Raw genomic sequence first — 21,158 nt, forward strand, 5'->3', positions numbered from 1 at the left:
CGCTTATACAAGCAAAAGCTTCAAAGTTCTCTCCTTCCAGAGATTTAAACCAGTTTCACCTCAGTCAGTACTCAACACACTCAAGCATGTCTGTAAAGCGAGCTCCATCTTTTCTTACAGTAATTTTTATTCTTGAGTCTAGTTTAAGCAGCAATTTTAAATTATTTTAGTAATGCAGCAATTTCAAGATCTGCTTTCATCTGCGACCCTAACTTCAAGCCAGTAGTAGATTCAGTCGCGTACACCCATGAGGTCCACAACTCACTAGGCATCTTTCTATAGTGCAGACTTATGACTGCATATTATATTGGTTATAATATGCATATAATAAATTTCATTTATCCTTATATTTTTATACTTACATACTTATATTACATTTCTCCACAATTCTATCTATTCTTTGTGTTCTTGGTGTCTTCTTCGAAATCAATTGATTATCAAGCATAACCATTTCAGATTAGTATTTCATGCAACATTTTATTGTAAAAATAATTTAAGATGAGATTTACAGTTCAGATCTCTGTAAGGTTAAGCACATTTTGTAAGTGTGTTCCATTGCGAATGGATCTGTACTTCAAGAATTAAGACAAGAAAATCTGGTCTAACTGTAGATTCAGAAATTCATTTACTGGAACCATTAAGTGAACCCAACAAACACAGCAAAAGCTGGAGTAAAGCTACTGCTTGGTACTTTTATTCATATGCATGCAGAAGAATATAGTCAGTTTTGAAATAGCACTCCGGACAACTAAGCCTATGCTAACCAGAAAATACTCTAAACAAATGCTAGTTGAAAAACTCTGCAAGATAGACGTTTAACAATTCAATGGCCAGACACTTTAATGATCTTCTTGGCCCTTTTGCTTTAATTGATGCTCTCATCTTCTCCATACAGGCAGCTCATTTTGCTCCTGCCTGCAGAGATTTCCTTTCATTAGCCGCTTTTTGTTTTTGCTGCATAATTTCAGAGTCTCTGTAAAGAAAAAAAATTGGATTTCAGATACTGGCTCACTGATTTTTTTTTTTTTTTTTAAGTAGAGTCTCCCCCAGCTTGTTTTTGCCTTTTAGCAATCCCCATTTCAAGAAGGGAAAAAGACTAGTATAATATTTCTTGGTTAGCCATGAGCACATTGGTTCTATTATCCTGGGGGGGGTTCAGCACAGTACCCCATGAGGTAGACAAGTTACTTGATCAGTAGACTTTATGTAATTCTTTTAGTTTTAGAAGTAAAGGACACAATGGATCAAACATCTTCCAAGAAAGTATTACACAATCTTTTCCTGTTCATACCAGGCAGAAAAAACTGCTCAAAAGAAAAAAGCTTTACAGGTCTTACCAAAAATAAACCTGTTTAACAGCAGATACAGTAAAAGCTACCTCCATGGTTTATCGTCTGGCTTATGAATGGACCATGAATCAAGGCAAAGGACTTAAATGCTATTTCAGCTAAGACACTGGATTCTTTCTGACCCATTTTTCCCTCCTATTTTGCCCAACCATTTCACTCAGCTGTACTAGATCTTACCTCTGTTTTCTCTGAGAAGCAGACAAGCTATCCTCTTTCCTTTTCCCTTTGTGGATCTCCTGAGTTTTCTTCAGATTCTTTTGGCGGGCAAGTTCACGCTGGTTCCCACCTGTAAGATAATATAGATTATACAGGTACTACCACTTTTTACACAGTTTGCCCGTGTAGAAGTTTGTAATAAAGGTGGTGAGATTTGGTTCAATCTGTAGAGTTGATATGGCAGCATCTTCTGTAGTTGGCAGTATCTTCCATCACAGTCTCCCCTTCCAGTGCACAATGGGAGGCATGAAAGCCTGTTAGTTCTCACATTTATATTTCTACAGGTCACATCCAAGACATCACCAAAATCCATTCCAGCATTCCTTACAGAAATGCAATGCAGGTTCCCATAGAAGACTGAAGGCAGAGCATCCCATCAATAGCACAGGCAAAATGACGACCGTAACTCATCCAAGGAGGAGCCATCCTCTCAAACAGATTCCGGCATCCAATATAGTTTGCAAATTAGACTATAAGAACAGTATTACAATGAGGGCAGCCTGAGAGAGTTTATAAAACTTCCTCAAGCTCTTCCCAAGGTCCTCTAAGAAATCAAAAAGCAAATGGCTGTAAGTATTTGGAATCCAGAAACATCCACCAGCTTTCAGTCTGCAGTGCTGTCATACAAAATCACTGACAAATTCCACCACATCCCACAGTCAAGCACCATGAACTTTTAAAGCCTTGCTCCTACTCAGTAATAGCAGTTAGGACCCTTACATGTATATATTTCTGCAGATGCCACTTAGACGATAACCAGTACAGTTAATACATATGGGAACTTGGGCTTTGCTTTTTAGTGGATAAAGTCCCCGAAACTACTTAACACAGGATTTGTTTGTAATGTATTATTGGGCACTCATACCCCAGAAGCTCAGCTAGCGCTATCAAATGCTAAAGCTGCCTTACTCTGGGAACCATGAAAGCAGAGAAGAACACATAGCATACAAGCAGCTGTATGTAGGTTTAATTCACTGTTGCTCCAAGACAGCTGACGTGTATGCACTACGAGGCTATGGCAGTTACGGAGTTTCAACCCAAGATTTTGTTTACCTACCACATACCACACAGGCCCTTGCAAAAGTAGTGGGGCTGACAAAGCTGAAGTTAACACACAACCAAGATTCCAGTTCCTCAAGACACCTTGTTCAGAATAAAATGACTTACCAATTTCTCAAAACAGCTATGCACATACGTCCCTGCACAGGGTGGACAACCCTAATGCTGTTCACATGCAAGAGTATTCTCATTCTATTGAGGGAATTTGCAAGCAAGCATTCAGGAAGGCTCCTTCCATGCACTATTATGGGCTTCTGTTCATAGCTTGCTTTCCCATGTATGCTTTTTAGATTTCATTACAAACCAACATCTGTATTTTTTCAATCTTCATTTTATGGGTTTCTCTATGTAGGTGTTCCCTTAAGTTGGCAGCAAGGGCACAGTTACAGCTATTCTACCTACTTTGCTTATGATGGGGTGTTAGTCCATTCAATTAATTACACTCAAATACTATTAAAGAGGTGATCTCAAAAGATTTTTAGTTGAAATGTGTCCGTGTGAACCGCATGAAGTTCAACAAGGCCAAGTGCAAGGTCCTGCACGTGGGTCAGCGCAATCCCAAGCACAACTACAGGCTGGGCGGGGAATGGATTGAAAGCAGCCCTGAGGAGGTGGTCTTGGGGGTATTGATTGATGGGAAGCTCAACATGAGCCAGCAGTGTGTGCCTGCAGCCCAGAAAGCCAACCGTGTCCTGGGCTGACATCAAAGCCAGCATGACCAGCAGGTCAAGGGAGGTGATCCTGCCCCTCTACTCCACTCTGGTGAGACCCCACCTGGAGTACTGCGTCCAGCTCTGGGGGCCCCAGTACAGGAGAGACATGGAGCTGTTGGAGCGAGTCCAAAGGAGGGCCACAAAGATTATCAGAGGGCTGGAGCACCTCTGCTGTGAGGACAGGCTGAGAGAGTTGGGGTTGTTCAGCCTGGAGAAAAAAAGGCTCCGGGGAGATCTAACTGCAGCCTTCCAGTACCTGAAGGGGCCTACAGGAAAGCTGGTGAGGGACTGTTTGGGAGGGAGTGTAGTGACAGGACAAGGCGTAATGGGTTTCAGCTGAAGGAGGGTCGGTTTAGATTAGACATTAGAAAGAAATTCTTTACTGTTAGAGTGGTGAGGCACTGGCACAGGTTGCCCAGAGAGGTTGTGGATGCCCCATCCCTGGAAGTGTTCAAGGCCAGGCTGGATGAGGCTTTGGGCAACATGGTCTAGTGGCGGGTGTCCCTGCCCACAGCAGGGGATTTGGAACTAGATGATCTTTAAAGTCCCTTCTGAGCCAAACCATTCTATGATTCTGTGAAATCAAGATCAGCACTTCAGCATGGTTTTAGCAAGTGCTTGGCCTCACTTTCGACAAAAGTGAGAAGCATAACTTTATACATATACTTACTGGGTCTGGCTGAGCAGGAGTTAATTTTCCCCACAGCAGCCCCCATAGTGCTATGTATCAGTAGCCAGCAAGGTGCTGGTAACACACCAGGGTTTTGGCTGCTGCTGAGCAGCAAGGCTGTCTCTCCAACATCCCCCTCACCAGTGGGCTGGGGGTGGGCAAGGTCTTGGGAGGGGACACAGCCAGGACAGCTGGCCCAAACTGACCAAAGGGATAATCCATACCATATGACATTTGCTCAGCAATAAATGCTGAGAAAAAGGAGGAGGAAGAGGAGGAATTCGTTATTTATGACATTTGTCTTCCAGAGCAACTGCTACACATACTGAAGCCCTGCTTCCCAGGAAGTGCCTGGACATCGCCTGCTGATGGGAAATAGAGACTAAATCTTTTCTTTTTCCTTTGTTTCTGCGCTGCCTTTTGCTCTTGCTGTATTAAACTGCCTTTATCTTGACCCATGAGGGGTTTTTTTCCATCTTATTTTCTCCCCCCGGTCCAGCTGAGGAGGGGAGTGATAGACCAGCTTGGTAGACACCTGGCATCCAGTCAAGGTCAACCTACCACAATATATAAAGACACAAAACTACATCACTGTTCCCAGTATAGAGGACACCTCTTCAGGGGACAACCAGCTTTCTCCACGACTACCAAACCCCTGAACCACTGGCAAGTTAGGCATGCAGTCTTGATCAGACAACATTCCTGAGGGCATGACATCAAAACCAGCACAACACAACTGCTGCTCAGAGCAGATACAACTCGCCATCTAAATACTCAGGGTCTTCCAGGCAATGGCCACAGCCATCACAATCACAAACTCTTCTGCATTAGCTGACAATCTTTCCTTAGTATCCACCTCCTTACAGCAGTTCTAGTCTGCTCTAACCTGCCAGAGATTCCCCCTGCAGGCCATGGTGAAGGCCATGGTGAGGCAGGCTGTCCCCCTGCAGCCCATGGAGGAAGGAAGAGGGGGTGTAGAGATTCCACCTGCAGCCTGTGGAGGACCCCATGCCAGAGCAGCTGGAGGCATGTGAAGGAGGCTGTGACCCCGTGGGAAGCACGTGCTGGAGCAAGCTCCTGGCAGGACCTGTGGCCCCGTGGAGAGAGGAGCCCACGCCAGAGCAGATTTGCTGGCCAGACTTGTGATCCTGTGGGGGACCCACGCTGGAGCAGTCTGTTCCTGCAGGTCTGCACTCCATGGGAGGGACCCATGCTGGAGCAGTTCGTGAAGGACTGTAGCCCGTGGGAAGGACTCACATTGGAGAAGTTCATGAAGGACTGTCTCCCGTGAGAACGACCCCATGCTGGAGCAGGGGCAGAGCATGAGGAGTCCTCCCCCTGAGGAGGAAGAAGCAGCAGAAACAACATGTGATCAAGTGATCACAATCCCCATTCCCTGTCGCCCCGTGCCGCTGGCAGGGGAGTAGGTTGAAGCCAGGAGTGAAGTTACACCTGGGAAGAAGGGAGGGAGGTGTTTTAAGATTTTATTTCTCATTCCTCTGGTCTGTTTTGCTTGGTAATAAATTAGATGAATTTTCTCTCTAAGTTCAGTCTGTTTTGCCTGTGACAATAATTGGCAAGTGATCTCTCCCTGTCCTTATCTTGACCCACAAGCATTTCGTTATACCTTTTCTCCCCTGTCTAGTTAAGGAGGGGAAGTGATAGAGCAGCTCTGGTGGGCACCTGGCCCCCAGACAGGGTCAACCCACCACAGCATACCACCTGGCAAAAGGTGTCAGGAGCCCAAATGAAAAGAACATGTTATGACTGCTGCTTCCTGAGGGCTGCTCCTGCCTTGGAAGATAAACCTCATCTGTGACAGGACATCAAGTAGTACCTTTTGAAAAAGCTAAGAGAACTCCTGCTCCATCCTCCTCACTAGCATTCAGTGAAATCCTGTCCCCGAAGTCCACGTAGAAGGGCCACTTTGTTCAGAAACTGAAGTAAAACAGCTACCTATCTCTGGCAGTAGTGGTGTTGATTAGAACTTGATGACTCATGAACAGATGATACATTCCAGGCTATAAATGCTTCTTGAGCTTGTTGCTCAGAAGGCATGAACGTCATATGAACAAGTTATCAGCAATAAAACAGCACTTCTGTGGTACTTAAAGAAATGAAGTATCTTATTTTCTCATGAAGAAAAAGAGGCAGGAACTGAAAACATACCTGCTATATGGATTCTGACTATAGCAGTATTGACTCAACTTCATGCACTGCCTTCCTTTCCAAGCAAACATTGTGCAGGGTGTCTGCAGAGTTATTCCATACACATGGCAAAATTATGAACTTGAGCAGCAAACTGGGAGGCATCACTGAATAGCTCGGCTGCCACTTGTACACTGCAAAGCAGAGCAGACAGTAGAGCAATACAGTATGCAGACAAGGCACACAGAGCCAGACGACTATTTGAAAAGAAACTTGTACCATCCTTGTTTCCAAGTAAACATTGCCAAGGACTGTTTAGCTCCAGTACTTCACCAGGGATGCTGAATGAGTATCCCTAGCTCCAAGGGAGACGGTGCTGGTTTTCTACATTCTGTAACATCAACGTAAATCTTCCATGACACGTGGCCTAGTCTTGACAGAAGACAATTCAGCTTCCTGTAATGTCAAATTCAAGCATGAACTGCCACATAAAGGCCAGCACACCCTTCCTGCTTATACCTGTGCTTGAGCACCCCCATCCTTGCCTGCCTCTGCAAGACATATGCCTTAGTTCAAGCTGTCCCTGCACTTCCAACTCCAAGATCCAGCTCTTCTTGAAGAGAAAGATAAGCAAAAGACCTCTGAAGAGCACTGGAACATGCAGTAATCATCTCTACTGTACGGAGGTCAAAGAGTATGGCAGTAAGGATTGGCTACTGAGGTCATCATTCCTGCAGTCCTTTCTGAGCAGCAAAGGATCTAATCACATGTCAGAACTTAAAGCAGAAAAGTGCATACCACCATGTCCCAAAAATAGAACGCAAAAGTAAACAGAACAGTTTGATTCAAGCACAAAATAATAATGGAAGACAAGTGACAAAAAACGCTCCAATTCATCTAGTCATCACCATCTTCACAAATCTACTCAGTGTTCAGGTACCCTGAAATTTGGCAGTGCAACAAGCACTGTGAATTTATGAGCTTAGAGGCACAGTAAGTAGTTGTTAATAAGCAATCCATTCTCATTCTATTTTACTATATGTCCATTTGAAATCACAGGATCTAGTCCAGGTCTGACTGATAAAGTGCTGAACTCTGGAAACATGCACTAAGCTAAGATTAGACTGCATGGTGGCATATCACAACTTTTATACCTCTAGTATTTCAGATACTGTATTAAACTAGGTTATCCTAAAATGAAATGTTATGACTCTCTGCTCAGGCATGGAATGGTGCACCTCTTTTTAACATTAAGCTATGTTTATTTTAGCATCATGCACAACAGGGAAAAAAATATCAACAAAAGCCATAAACCTGCCCCTTTCTTGCATTCAAGGTCTGATCTGTGCACAAACTGTTTATGACCCAGGTCTTCACCCACACTTCCAGCAGTATGTGGCTTCAAAGGTATGTATTTTTAAGTGTGAATGTAAAAGCACTTCCTTAAACACAGGCAGTTTTTGTACTGCCAAGTATAACAAGCAGAATAATAACAAGAAGAGTAACTCCACCAGTTAGGTCAGCTGGAGTATTCTAGGTTTGGTTCACAGTTCTCCGCCATTTTAGTGTAGATATACTTTTGAATAAAGTGATGATTAGCAAGTCCTGTTGCCCTTTCAACAACAGCTTTAACAACCACTATTTAATCAACATAGTATTAAGTATTCATCAGTTATATAAAAGCCCTTTATTTACAGACTGGACAGCAGCCAGGACTGCAACTGAGCGTTACCGTTGTTCTAGCACATCACCATCTTTCTTCCTCCTCCCCACCCCCCAACACAGCTACGCCAGGGAACCGGCTGAGGATGTTTTTTCTCCGAGCCTAGGAGGCCGGCAGGATGTGGGAAGCCTCAGCCCCAGGGGCCCACGCACTCGCCGCTGAATTCCCCCCACAGGGACGCCAAGTCCACAAAGACCAAGGCCTGACAGCGGCACCACACCGCGGCCGACCCCCGCCCCCGGACCGACCGCCGGGCTGCCCTCAGCGTCGCGCCGAGGCCGCACTTCTCCGCTGGTCTGGAGCCGACCGGCCCGCCGCCGTAACGGTGAAGCGGCCGAAGGCCTACCGCCCGCTCCGCTCCCCGACAGGGCCCCAGGGCAGCCCCCTTCAGGCCTGCCAGCACTCACGGGTCATCGTGAGACGCTCGGGCCGCGCAGCACCGCTACCGCCAAATTGCCCACAACTGCCTCGCTGCCAGAACAGTCTGCCTCCCTGTCCGCCGCTGACGCCTCTTATAAAGCCTCGCTGGCCCCTGACGTCATTGTGGCGCACGGGGGGCGGTACGCCGCCCAAAGGCCTGACACGGCGGTCGGTGAGGGGTGGAGGCGTCTCTTCCCCTCCCGCCGCCCGCCCCTGAGAGCGGGAGTGACGCAGGGCGGGTGTCACCGCCGGCGGCGTGCGGGCTTGTTACTCCGATCCCGAGTGTTTCCGTGCAAACGGGACGGGGCTGATGGGCGTGATGGGCGCGGCGTTCCTGACGGTGAGTTGTAGGAGAATCAAGCTCCCGTAAAGTGACGAGAGACGGAAACGCCGTGGGACGCTCGGTGTCGGAGCACGTCACGGCGGCAAGGCAGCAAGCTGAGGGAGCTCTGGTCAGGAGCGGAAGATTTCAAAGGAGGCTCTACATGTACGATTGAAGTAAAATAATAGTTTTCGAAATGCCCTTATGTAAGAGCGCGTCGCCTTTTATCAACATGCAGAAAAAAGAATCACGACAGATCGCACAGTTAAAATCACCAAGGAAAGTTAACGAAACCCAAACCACTTTGCTTTCTTTGGGCAATGTTTGCCTTTTCTAGCTTTGCACAGTGAGAGCAAAAGCGAACTTTTCCCATCCGAGGGTGCTTTACTTTTAAAACTGCCCAAGCCCTCCCGCAGGAAAACACTTCCCCAACCGGAGGAACGTCGTTTGTTCGTTTAAATTTGGTCACCGTGGGCAAAGCTAACGCCTAGAAAGCCGTTGATGAGAGGTCTGAATTGAGGAAAAATAAATGGCTTTTGAGCTACTGAGGCATTAAAGACAGGTTCGGTGCCGTATTCGTGACCGTTAATGTTCCCGCACAAGCTCCGCGGTTCCGCCACCGCCTTCCCCACCACTGGGCGGGGCGGGCCGGGCCATGCCCCCTCTCCCCCCTCCTCTTCCTTCCGCCGCGCGCTGATGACGATGCGGTCCGCGCCGGGCGCAGAGGCGGGTGACATGCCGTGGGGCAACAGAGCTCGCGGTATTACCGGGACGTGCGCCGCTGACGCCGAGCTCGCTCGCGTGCGCGTGCCTGTCTCTCTTGAGCGTCCGGAGTGAGCCGCTGGCGCCATGTTCCGCCGGGCCCGCCTCAACGTGCGGCCCAATGTCCGACCCGCGGGCAGGGGAGCTGGCGCTGGCGGTGCGGCGGACCCGGAGCCTCAGGGCTCGGGTTCCCCGGCGGCTGCCAAAGCAGAGGCTGCGGCGGGTGTGGCGGCCGAACCCCCGCCTGTCGCGCAGCGGGCCGAGAGGTGAGTCTCACCGAGGCCCCGCAGTAGCCCGGGGTGTGGGAACGGGGGCGGGCCTCCTCCGGCGGGGTCTTGCCTGGGCTGCTGCTACCGCCCGGCCGTGGATCCCTGGGAGTGGGACGGGCCTGGGGAGGTGGGGAGGCTCGTCCTTCAGAAGCCCCTAGAAACGTACTGGTGGCAGGTTCGCCAGTAGCGCTTGTTGTCACCGCCTATCGTCTCCTGACTGTCCCTGCTTTGGAGTTGTCTCGTCTTGAAGGCTTCCTGAAATAGAGGTGCCACACCGCCCTCCGGACGGTGCCTGGTGACAGTTGTGTATGTGATAATTGGACAGTGACTTCTGGGTATTTGACGTGTTTGCAACCTAAGCAAAACCTGGCATTTCTTTACTGCGGTTGCACTGCAGGTGATTGAAGTAATATGTAAGTTAAGACTGCAAAGGAGGAGCCTAGTGTGGTCTGATACTCAGTTTTTCTGGCACCGCAGCATCAGGGAGCTTGTTTGCCATGTACAGCAAAAATTCTTCACAGTCCATAAGTGAACGAGTTTGATTTTGTGTTCTTATAGTGCTTCCTGGTTTGTATTTGCTTCTTCATGCATTAGTGAGAGAGAACTTTCTGGCTTTTTCCTTTTTGTTTGTTCAATTTTTAAAGTGCTTTTCATTGCAATGGAAATGTGTGGTACGGTTGGTCCTAGGACCAGTCCTTCAGGACCTCCCTGTTATGGGTTAACTCTGACTGGCTGCTAAGCCCCACACAGCTGCTTGCTCCCTCCCCACCCCCTCCCTCGTGGGATTGGCAGAGAATCAGAAGGGCAAAAGTGCAAAAACCTGTGGGTTGAGCTAAAGACAGTTTAACAGGTAAAGCAAAAGCCACACACACAAGGAAACCAAAACAAGGGATTCATTCCCCACTTCCCATCAACAGGCAGGTGTTCAGCCATCTCCAGGAAAGCAGGGCTCCACCACGTGTATGGAGGACTTGGAAAGACAAGCACCATTGCTCTGAATGTCATCCTTTCTTCCTTCTTCCCCCAGCTTTTATTGCTGAGCACAACACCAGGTGGAATGGAATATCCCTTTGGTCAGTTGGGGTCAGCTGTCTTGGCTGTGTCCCCTCCCAACTCCTTGTGCAGCCCCAGCCCACTCACTGGTGGGGTGGTGCAAGAAAAGGTCTTGACGCAATGTAAGCACTGCTCAGCAATAGCTGAAACATGGGTGTGCTATCTGTACTGTTGTGGTCACAAATCTGAAATATAGAACCATATGAACTACTGTGAAGAAAATTAACTCTGCCCTCACCAAAAACAGTACAGACAAGTTCTGCAGGACATTTCCCCATAATTGCTCTTCAGAGCAACCTTCTCACTTCTTTTAACAAGTTGTTTTTGCATCTTGCGTGAATATTGCTATTCTTTTAGGTGAAACTTGTCCTCCATGACATAATACAAGGTCTTCTTACAGTCTTGTTTCCTGTGACTAGATATTCAGATATCAGACTAATTGACATGGCATGTCTTACGTCTTTGGTAAACCTATGCTGCCTTTTATTCAGCTTGTATCTTCTGTCCTTTATACTTAAACTTGTTTTGCAATGTGCTGTAAGGATATTTTTCTTTCAAATTTTATAAATAAAATTTATGTGTTGCAGAGATCAGCTTAATGCATTTTTTGTTATCCAGAACTTTTTTCTTAAATGAATATATAGTTACTATTTTTCAATTATGTGGTACTGTTACTGATTCAGCACATTTATTAAAGATTTCTGTGTTTGTAACTTAATGAGTGTCTCAGTGTAATCTAGTTGTAAGTTTCAAAACTAGACACCAATGCTATTGTGAAAGGGAGAATATTCTAAGGAATCTATTCACATGACTTTAAAAATAGACCTTTGCCATATAAGTAACAGGCTCATAAAATATTTTCGTCAATAAATACAGAATATATCCGAGTGAACAAATCCACAAAACCACATCCTGCTGTTCTAAAGAAAAAGTAGAGGAGTTATAAGAAATTTAAGAGTGTTTGTAATGGAAGTTGTTCACGTTGAAGATCTCTTCAGTTTGCCAACGCAGTGAAATGTGTGGGCTGTGGCAAGGAAAGAGCTTCTTTGGAGAAGTACAGGTTTGGAAAATGATGCAGTTATTAGAAGAGACAGATGGACCACTGGAGTGCTGTGGTGGGTTCCAAAGTTCAGCTGGACAGAGAAGGTAGTATCCAACATAAAACTGCTGGGAGACTCTCAGGGGAACTTTTAGTACTGGGAGCAAGTAAAGGCACAGGTGAGAGCTGTTTGGTCCCCCTAAATTCCACTGAGTAGATGGTTCTTAAAGTTTTTGGTTGTGTTTGAAGCTGTATAGCAACCAAATAGGAGAGAGCAGGCCTAGGGATTTATTGCAGTATTAGCTTCTTGGAGAGCTGTCTCTCTAGATGATGCATTTTAAAGATTGGCTGCCAGCGTGTCTCTGAAGATTCAGGAAGAGTGGATTTGAGGGAAGTCACAAAATTTGCTTTCCTGAGTGCAGTAACTGGTGACATACAGCACAATGTGTTTGTTGTGTGATCTGCAAGAAAAGTAAAGGCAAATGTGAAAATATCTTGCAAATTTGTCCTTCCAACCTAAGGCATTTCTTCATAGCTGCTCAAACCTGTATCTATAGTGTCAGTTACTTTGTTTTGTTATCTAAATGATGAACAGGTTTTGTTGATTATCAAGGAAGTAAAATATTTGCTGAGCATAAGATTTTATTTTTTTTTAAACACAGTTTCTGCTAAATTGTATTTAACTGTTCAGAAATGTGTTGTGGCACTCTGATTAAACAAACTCCACAAAATGTAGCTTGTATGGAGAAGGTGAATGAAGAATTACTTTTCACCACGCTGTACAAAAAACAGAGGATGTTGAATAGAACTTGCAAGGATCTCATTCAGAACACACAGACAGGCACCATGTAGTAAGGCTGCTGAAGTCCTTTCTGATAGATATTCTGTGTACTAAAAATGTATATGAACTCACAGTGTGGCACAAATTGATTCAGAAAAGTCTGCCGAGGCTACTAAATACAAAAACATCTTTTGTAGAATTTGCCCAAGACGGTTAGTAGCTGGAGAGGATTTGGAAAAGTTTCACTGTGCATTTATGCTTTTCTTATATTCCTTCAAAGGCATTTGCTTATGATTGTTTTTGAAGATGGCTAACTGAACCATGGGTGTGGTTGTCCGTATGTTCAGAAACAAGGCATAGTTCCAATGTAAAATTAAAAAACTCTTTATGACTCAGTTGTAATTCTGCTGCAGTCTTACTGTAAGCAACATCAAGGAGCCAAACACTGGAAGAGCCTGCAGATTTAGGAAGGTCATAATGGCTGGCAAATTTGCTTACACTTTGAAAATTATTTCCATGTAAGGGATGCAAAAAATACTTAAATAGAAAGCTTTTCAGGAAAGCCAAAAGTTGTTGCCTCTAAAAGGCTACTTTTAATGTATTAAGTGTGAGCAGTAGAATAACAGCAGCCGTTTTCACTGCTAAGGTTTTTTTTGAATTCACAGTTTACATATAATCTGGTTGCAAATGTGTAAGAAATGTGTTCAGTTTGATTGTGGTAAAAATCATCAAACTACTTGTTGCGTATAGCTTTATTAAAATGTTTTTAATATATCACATATATTATGTGGGTTATACTTTATAAAGCTTTATTATATTATGATGTTTGGTATTTTCAGCTGAAAGCGGGGGAGGTGAGGGGGAAGGAACATAAGAGTTTAGCATTATTGGTCCACTGGCTTGTAACAGCAACATTAATAGTAATTAATATTAGAAAATAATGTACTGGTTCTTATAGTGGATTAGTTTATGAGGAAGTACCAGCTAAAGGTTGCGTCTAGTGTGGCTTCTTGTACATAACTGTATTTTTTTGTAGCACTACATTTGTACTGATTGGAGCATAATCATATCTTGAAAGTAAGAGTTACAAATCTGTCACTGTAAAGTATTTCAGAATACTCTTTTAATTTTTCCAGTGATGACAAGGCCAATAGCTCAAATGATGCCGGAGCAGCTAGTAAACCTGCAGAGATGCCTACACAGAGAAGAAAACGGATCTCCACTGTGCCCAATCTTGCCAAACCCAGAACTGGACCATCATCTGCTCAACATTCTGCATCAAAAGAGGAGAGGCAAGCATCACAGGCTCCTGATGGCAGTGCTTCGCTTCAGAAGGATTCTTCTCCATCAGAAAAGAGTAATGTCGAAAGCTCTTTAAAGTCTTCTATGCTGCCCGAAAAGAAAACACCCGTGCCACAAGTGCCACAGTTTTCCCCACTAAAAAAATCAGTGAACAAAGAACAAACTGTAGGTGTCGCTGCTCAAAAAAATGATGATACCTTGCAGAAGAATGTACCCTCCCCACTCAAGGAGAGACCAACACAGGAAAGAACAGGAACACAAGGGGAAAAGCTACCTGTGAAACTTGTTCCTGTAAAAGAGAAACAAACGTGTTCTGACCGTGAAAGGATCCTTAAAGCTCGGAAGTTAAGAGAAATGCTTAAAGAAGAGCTGAAGAAAGAGCGGATGGTAGGCCTCTGCATTAAGCAGTGCTGATCTGTGAAGGGCAAAGACGTGATTCACATAACATACATTATCTCTTTGCAGTAGTGTTTTGTGATGATCATCAGGTGCTTACTGCTAATAACCTGTGATATCTCATAACTCTGTATGGGTTTAGTTTGTTTATAAGCAGTAGTAGTACTGTGTTGCCTCATACACAATTTCCTGTGAAATCTGTATTATCTTTTCATTTGATTAGACCCATGAGCCTTTTTGACATGAGACCTGCTATTATATTATGGTTGACATTCCAATTTTTAAAGTTTCCCAGTTGGTAATACAATGGGGAAGTGTGCTATAAGACGCTTGGGATTTGGAGTTTCTTATATATTTTCAACTTGATTTTTGTTAAAGTTCTGTAATTTTGAATAACTCTTCACTTCTGTGCCAAGTATTGAATTTCTCTGAGAGGGTAAGTCATGTAAGGGTCTGTGGCTTCATCTGTGACAAAGAGTCACTTTTAAGATAAAACTTACTTCAGTTATGGAGGGTGGGGAGGGGGAGGAACAACAAAACTCCCCAAATGGGGTACTTCATAAACAAAGAAGAATAGTCATTTGTTAAATATAAAGTACTTGCAGGGTGAATTTAAATGTTTTCTTATTTTTATATGGAAACAGTTGAAGCACAGGCCTCCAATAATTGAAGGACGTTCTCCACCAGACCGTTCTAAAATGACCATGAGAGACTTGATATACTATCTGCCAGAAAACAATCCTATGAAGTAAGTATGACTCTTTTTCTCTCTCCTTAGGTTAAATGATTTTTCTTTTTCTACCAATTTAGTAATTGTGAAAAAGTATATTCTTAAATCTGGAGTATTAGCACAGATGCGGTGCTGTTGCAATGGTAACAAAAGCTTCTGGATATTTTCACATCTATTCAATCTACATACAGAAATAAGAATGAAGATTAGTGTACTTGTTGGAATATAAAAACATGAACCTGACCTTGGTGTTGATTTATCTCTATACAAATGCAGAACAATAGAATTTTTTTTTTTTTTTTTCCACTTGCTGCTGTTGGATTTTTCAGTTATGGCTGCTAGGGATGGTATGACTGCCTGCCAAATCTAGTGGACTACAGGAAGCTAAGTGTTTCTCCTTCCTAGGTGCTGAAGCACAAAACACACTGTAAGACCCAGGAGGTATCTCCATTCCAGCAGGATGGATGTGGCTGCTACTGTTCCCTTTACAGGTTTTGCCAGTAGCAAGGCTGAACGAGCATCCCAGAGGTGCACATACACAGGGAACACTAAGACAGCTGGCTGCACAGACTGCCACAGACAGAGCAGGGCCTTTTTCCTGCAAGTACCAAAAACACTCACATAAACATGAGTAGAGCTATCCAAATCCTGTTCTTCCTCTCAGTAGCAAATGAGTTTTCTGTCATTGTCTGTTACCACCTGCTTGTTCATGTTTGTGTGCTTGTGTGTTTTATTTATCACTTTCCTTGTTATTTTTTCTTTTATATTGAGTAGTCCTTAAGCAGGTAATGAACCAGATGCTCTTAGATTCCCTATGCCCATACAATGGATTACTGCATCAAATGGCTTTTTTTTGTCCTCGCTTATATAGAAAAAGAGCAAAATGTATTAAGCAGTGGCAGTTCTTCAGATAGACTCGAATCTAGATGATTAGACTCAAGTCTAGACTCAAATCTAAAGAATTGAAAAAAAGCTTTTTGTTTCTTTGTCCATTATCCACTAAAAGCAGGTTTTGTGGAATGAAGCAAAAATGTATCTGTACAAATGTTCATCTCTAACTTTTTATAAATTTCTAGGTCTTCATTGGCAGAAGAAAAGAGAATAGAAAAAAATTCTGCACTGAGTCAAATGAAAGAGTAAGTCTTGGTGATGGATGTACTTACAGTCAAAAGGTTTTCTGATGTTGGAAAAAAAATATGTTTCTTTGGTAATACTAACAGTGTAGGTCTTTTTTTTACTGTTTCAGTATCACAGCCCTTATTTATAACAAACTGTAATTTGGGAGGGGAGGGTGGTTAAAGAGCATTTTGCTTTCAAGTTTATTTTTTTGGATTTGTCCATTTTGCAATAGAATGAAAAGCAGATTCCAGCGTTTATGTATCGACTCACGTGCTGGTGGGTTGCATTGCTGGGTGGTTCATTAAATTGTTGAATGTCTGGCATACAGAGCAGCAATTCAAAACACTAACAAAAGTAATATTTTTGCTTGATGTCTTAAAATTGTAGACAGGAAGAGAAAAGTACTCCTGATCATGAAGAGGAAGATGAGGAGGAAGAAGCAGAGAATGGGGAGGAGAGTCAGGACGGTCCACTTCTAGTTCCTCGTGTGAAAGTAGCAGAAGATGGTTCGATTATTCTGGATGAAGAAAGGTAACAAATTCTGTGCTTGACTCAAGGACAATATATATTATGTTGCTGTTTAGTTTTTGAATCGAGAACAGTTACTTTGGACAGGGACAAAGGTGAGTTTGTTTATATGTCGAGAGATGAGCTATCCTAACTTAGGAAACAGTGCAAGTATGTGGCAAAGCATGAGCAGCAGTTATCTGCATCTCAGTAGTGCAAACTCTCTGAGAAATGTTTTTGGAGAAGGAGAGAGAGAGGAAGTTGTCATATTTTATTACAGTGAATGAAGGCTGAATATTTGTCAAGCTTTCAGATGTCTTAACTTGTTTCTCACAGTTGCATGTGTCTGCTGTTATTCAGTTGTCAGTGTGATTTGCTTCAGCTTTGCATCTTGCATGTCGCTGCTTTACTCAGCTGTCAGTGTTTTCAGGAACTTTGCTTAGACTATGACTTTTTAAAAGTATTAGATTACCAAATTATTGAGTTCCCCAAATGTATTAGTAGCATGAGATGTAACCTAAGGTGTAAACCTAGAGCAGTCCTGGTAAAGGAATTTGAAAGTATTCTAAAAGGATATGGAGAGGCTCTTGTGGTGTTGCGAAATAATTTTCTTGACTGTTAAAAAGACAATTTTATATGTGTATTTTTTTAAGATATTTAATCATGTCTGTCTGTACTGTATCTTACAAAAAGGGAAAAGGAAATTTACTTGCCCAGGCTGAGCAGGTTAATGACTTATTGCTGCATTTTCTCATTAAAATACATGTTAATATAATTATTAAACCTGGTTACAGTACCAGCTCTGACTTATGGTAGGAAAAATCTGAATAGCTGGCTTATAAACATTTACTATGTCTCTTGTTAGCAATATTTGCAGATGAGTCTCTGTGTATTTGCTTTTCCAGTTTAACTGTAGAAGTTCTAAGAACAAAAGGTCCATGTGTTGTAGAAGAAAATGATCCCATCTTTGAGCGTGGCTCTACAACTACGTATTCCAGCTTCAGGAAAAGCTTTTACACAAAACCATGGTCAAATAAAGGTGAGTACATTTTTAGTTTCAAGTTTTGAGTCTGCAGAAGAATCTTAATTTTCCACCTATGCTTTGTACTCAACAATTATTTCTAGTGGAGTAAATGGATCTACTTATGTGTAACATAGTCTCAACCCTCCAAACTCTTAAAACCCTGATATTTACTGTGAAAATTGGCGTGTTTAAAAAAATCCAGTGCCTTATGATATGTATGCTGCCTCTGAATTTTTTCTGTCATGAATGTTTAGATGCTGTGGAAATGCTAGTCTGCCTTATCAAAAGTGTAATTTTAGATTCTGATGTCTGCATATTTGAGCTCTATATGGATTAACTGGCACTTCTTAACAGCTTCTTTACTTGGTTCTTCCAGCATGGACAGGAATAAATTCTATAAGCTATCTTTATATGGGCTGATTTCAGTGCATGAGGACAGCTGTGTTTTTATGAGTGGGTGGGCTGGTTTTTTTATTATGCCTGCTGTGAATTGATTATTATCTCTAGGCTGACAACACTGTGCAAGACTTTTTACAATGGAAATGCTTTTTATAAGTGTAGATAGAAAAATTAGCCTCAGAATTCACTCTGCTGCTTTTGGAATGCACTCTTTTCCTGTTAACAAATAATAATGGAGATGGTATTTTTACAGATGCTTTTTTCTGATTTCTGTTTGTGGTTGTGTTCATAATAAAAATAAACATTGGCAATTTGGAGTTGATTAGCTTTGATTTACTAGCTTTACAAAACATATTTCACATTCTGCAGTTTTATAATAGGTTAGACAGTTCTTTCTGTAAATAATTAATTCAGCAAATGTTATTAGAGGTTCTTAGGTAAAATAACACACATACTTCAGCCCAGCTGAACTTGCAGCCAAAATACATAACTTTAAAGTTATCTATCTCACTGCATTAAGCTTGAAAGGTGTTTTTATTTTAGATAGCAAGAAGAATGGTTAACTAAATACTTAAGTGTATGTATCTATCTTTTTTTTTTCCCCACCCCACACCCCTCCAGAAACAGACATGTTCTTTTTAGCTATCAGTATGGTAGGAACAGACTTCTCCTTGATTGGACGGCTGTTTCCTCATAGAGCCAGAGCAGAAATTAAGGTAAAAATTAAAGCACTCAATAAAGCAATTAAATGTCTGTTTTCACTTTTCTGTTTCTAATTTTCTATTCCTATGCTTCCTCTATTAGTATTGATAATTTTGATGCTAACTGGCTCTGTAGCAAGGCTTTTTTTTAATACCTGTTTCCAAGAGGTAGTAAGTGTCTGAAACATTAATACACTCAGTTGAATTCTGATCAACATATCTAGTAAATCCAGCATGTCTAGACACAGTTTGTCTCAATTTTATTTTAATTGAAAAATGCTGCTAAGCATAAGTGGATGCTTGGTGAAGGTCTTCTGTGTCACCTTTTTTGTCATATCCAGCTGGGAAAATCTTTGATATTTCAAACCGTGCTTAGGTTGGAAGTAAGGACAAAGATGTTGAAAATAATAAAAAATTATGACTGGTAAGACCTATTGGTGACAGATTTTATATTTAAAAATTGATTACAAATTTGTGTTCTGTGAGTGTGCCTGTAAGATTTAACAACTTTAGTTGGTAGAAAATTTTGTTGCATTGAAGAAGGGTTAACTTGATCTACCATATTGTACAATATATTTTTGCATTTCTTGCTTACTGAAAAAGTCAAATATACCTTTGCTTTTAGAACAAGTTCAAACGTGAGGAAAAAGTTAATGGATGGAGGATAGACAAAGCTTTCAGTAAGTAGAGTAAATGTACCCCACCCTACAATGAGCCATTAAATGGTAGTGTCGTGGTTTAACCCCAGCCAGCAACTTAAGCCCCATGCAGCCACCTGCTCCCTCTCCCACAATGGGATGGGGAAGAGAATCGGAAGAGTGAAAGTGAGAAAACTCGTGGGTTGAGACAAAGACAGTTTAACAGGTAAAGCAAAAGCCACAAACGCAAGCAAAGCAAGACAAGGAATTCATTCCCCACTTCCCATTGGCAGGCAGGTGTTCAGCCATCTCCAGGAAAGCAGGGCTCCATCATGCATAATGGTTACTTGGGAAGACAAACGCCATCACTCCGAACACTGCCACCCCCCTTTTCTCTTCCCCCAAGCCCCCTATATGCTAACCATATGGTATGGAATATCCCTTTGGTCAGTTTGGATCAGCTGTCCTGGCTGTGTCTCCTTCCAACTTCTTGTGCACCCACAGCCATCCCACTGGCGGGATGGTGTGAGAAGCAGAAAAGGCCTTGACTCTCTGTAAGCACTGCTCAGCAGTAATGAAAACATCTCTATATTATCAACACTCTTTTCAGCACAAATCCAAAATGTAGCCTCAAACTAGCCACCATGAAGACAATTAACTCTATCTCAGCTGAAACAAGGACGTTCTCCACCCCTTATTCAATACCATTTATGTCGTGCTCAGGTCCCACACAATCCAATACATCCTCATTAACCATCATGCCTCTTCTCATCCTTTGATAGAATGTGATATGCTGATATCATTCCCTTAGTCTATGGACCACCCTTGTAAAATGTCCACAAAATGTCCATGGAGTTCATTTAGCCCATGACTTTGGGTTCCATCTCTTAGGGTAGTCACTCTGGACAGGAGAGGTGGTGTGATGCATGGAGTTACTGAGCACTAAAGTGAGCTCAGGTCAAGTCTGCTGCTGCACTTGCATTGCTTCTTGTAAGGCTTGTCCTCCGTTGGTTCAGGTGGTTCCTGCTATAGTAATTCCCGTAACATGCAGCTCAAGTCGTGGGTTACAACAATTTAAAGATATTTCCATTACAATATCCACCCCTGGTCCCTTTGAGCCAGACCATCAGGTTTAGCATTGTAGTGAACACCTCCCCTTGCCCCTGCTCCAACTTGGACTTATCCACAGACTGCAGTCCCTAGGGGTGTACCTGCTCCAAGTGGAGCCTTAACTGTCGACCACAGTCTCTCCAGGGACCTGCTACATCATCAATTTACGCACAGCCACAGTCGCTTCAAGGTGCACCTGTACCAGCGTGGCCTTATCCGTGGGTCACAATGCCTTCAGAGATAGATATACCTGCTCCAGCGTGGCCTTAGCCACAGTCACTTCAGTCCCTTCAGAAATAAACCTGTCCTGTCATGGGCTCATCCGTGACCACATGCTTTGAGGTGGTCCAGCATGACCTCCTGCACAGTCACTCATTTCAAGGTGCACCTGCTGCAGCATGGACTTATCCACAGCCACACATGCTTCGAGGTGTTCCAGCATGGACTTACCTTTGGACAACAGTCCCTTCAGAGATGCATCTGCTGTGGCACAGACATAACCACAACCACAGACACTTTGAGATATTCTTGCTCTGGTGTGAACTTAGTCATGGCCACAGATGCTTTGGGGTGTCCTGCTCCCATGTGGACTCATCCACAGTTCACAGTCCCTTCAACTCAAGTGCACACAGGAGTTCCAGCCTGTCCACTACAGCAACACAGAAACAGCAGCGATGCCCTGGCCATCTGCCAGCCCAGGCGCATCAC

At 43.3% G+C, this 21,158-nt stretch overlaps 2 protein-coding genes across 6 annotated transcripts in view; one reads left to right on the forward strand and one right to left on the reverse strand.

Moving 5' to 3' along the window:
- Window positions 1-450: 450 nt before the first annotated feature.
- Window positions 451-8,577, reverse strand: LOC129199279 (small EDRK-rich factor 1-like). Its single transcript, XM_054809504.1, has 3 exons — window positions 8,286-8,577; window positions 1,527-1,635; window positions 451-973 (listed from the first exon to the last, which is right to left on the reverse strand). Exons 1-3 carry the CDS (start codon window positions 8,290-8,292, stop codon window positions 901-903), a joined length of 189 nt encoding a protein of 62 aa, XP_054665479.1. The 5' UTR covers window positions 8,293-8,577; the 3' UTR covers window positions 451-900.
- A 730-nt stretch (window positions 8,578-9,307) lies between these two features.
- Window positions 9,308-21,158, forward strand: part of BDP1 (B double prime 1, subunit of RNA polymerase III transcription initiation factor IIIB) — a 57,747-nt gene continuing 45,896 nt past the window's right edge. For all 5 annotated transcript variants that reach the window (XM_054809481.1, XM_054809483.1, XM_054809485.1 and 2 more), the window contains exons 1-8: window positions 9,308-9,648; window positions 13,661-14,213; window positions 14,867-14,970; window positions 16,029-16,088; window positions 16,459-16,602; window positions 17,484-17,617; window positions 18,623-18,717; window positions 19,328-19,382. In XM_054809481.1, the coding sequence (XP_054665456.1) occupies window positions 9,470-9,648; window positions 13,661-14,213; window positions 14,867-14,970; window positions 16,029-16,088; window positions 16,459-16,602; window positions 17,484-17,617; window positions 18,623-18,717; window positions 19,328-19,382 (1,324 nt within the window). In that variant the 5' untranslated portion in view covers window positions 9,308-9,469. The remainder of the gene's footprint in view (window positions 9,649-13,660; window positions 14,214-14,866; window positions 14,971-16,028; window positions 16,089-16,458; window positions 16,603-17,483; window positions 17,618-18,622; window positions 18,718-19,327; window positions 19,383-21,158) is intronic.

The sequence above is a fragment of the Grus americana genome, chromosome Z (assembly GCF_028858705.1).
Source record: "Grus americana isolate bGruAme1 chromosome Z, bGruAme1.mat, whole genome shotgun sequence".
Classification (NCBI taxonomy): domain Eukaryota; kingdom Metazoa; phylum Chordata; class Aves; order Gruiformes; family Gruidae; genus Grus; species Grus americana.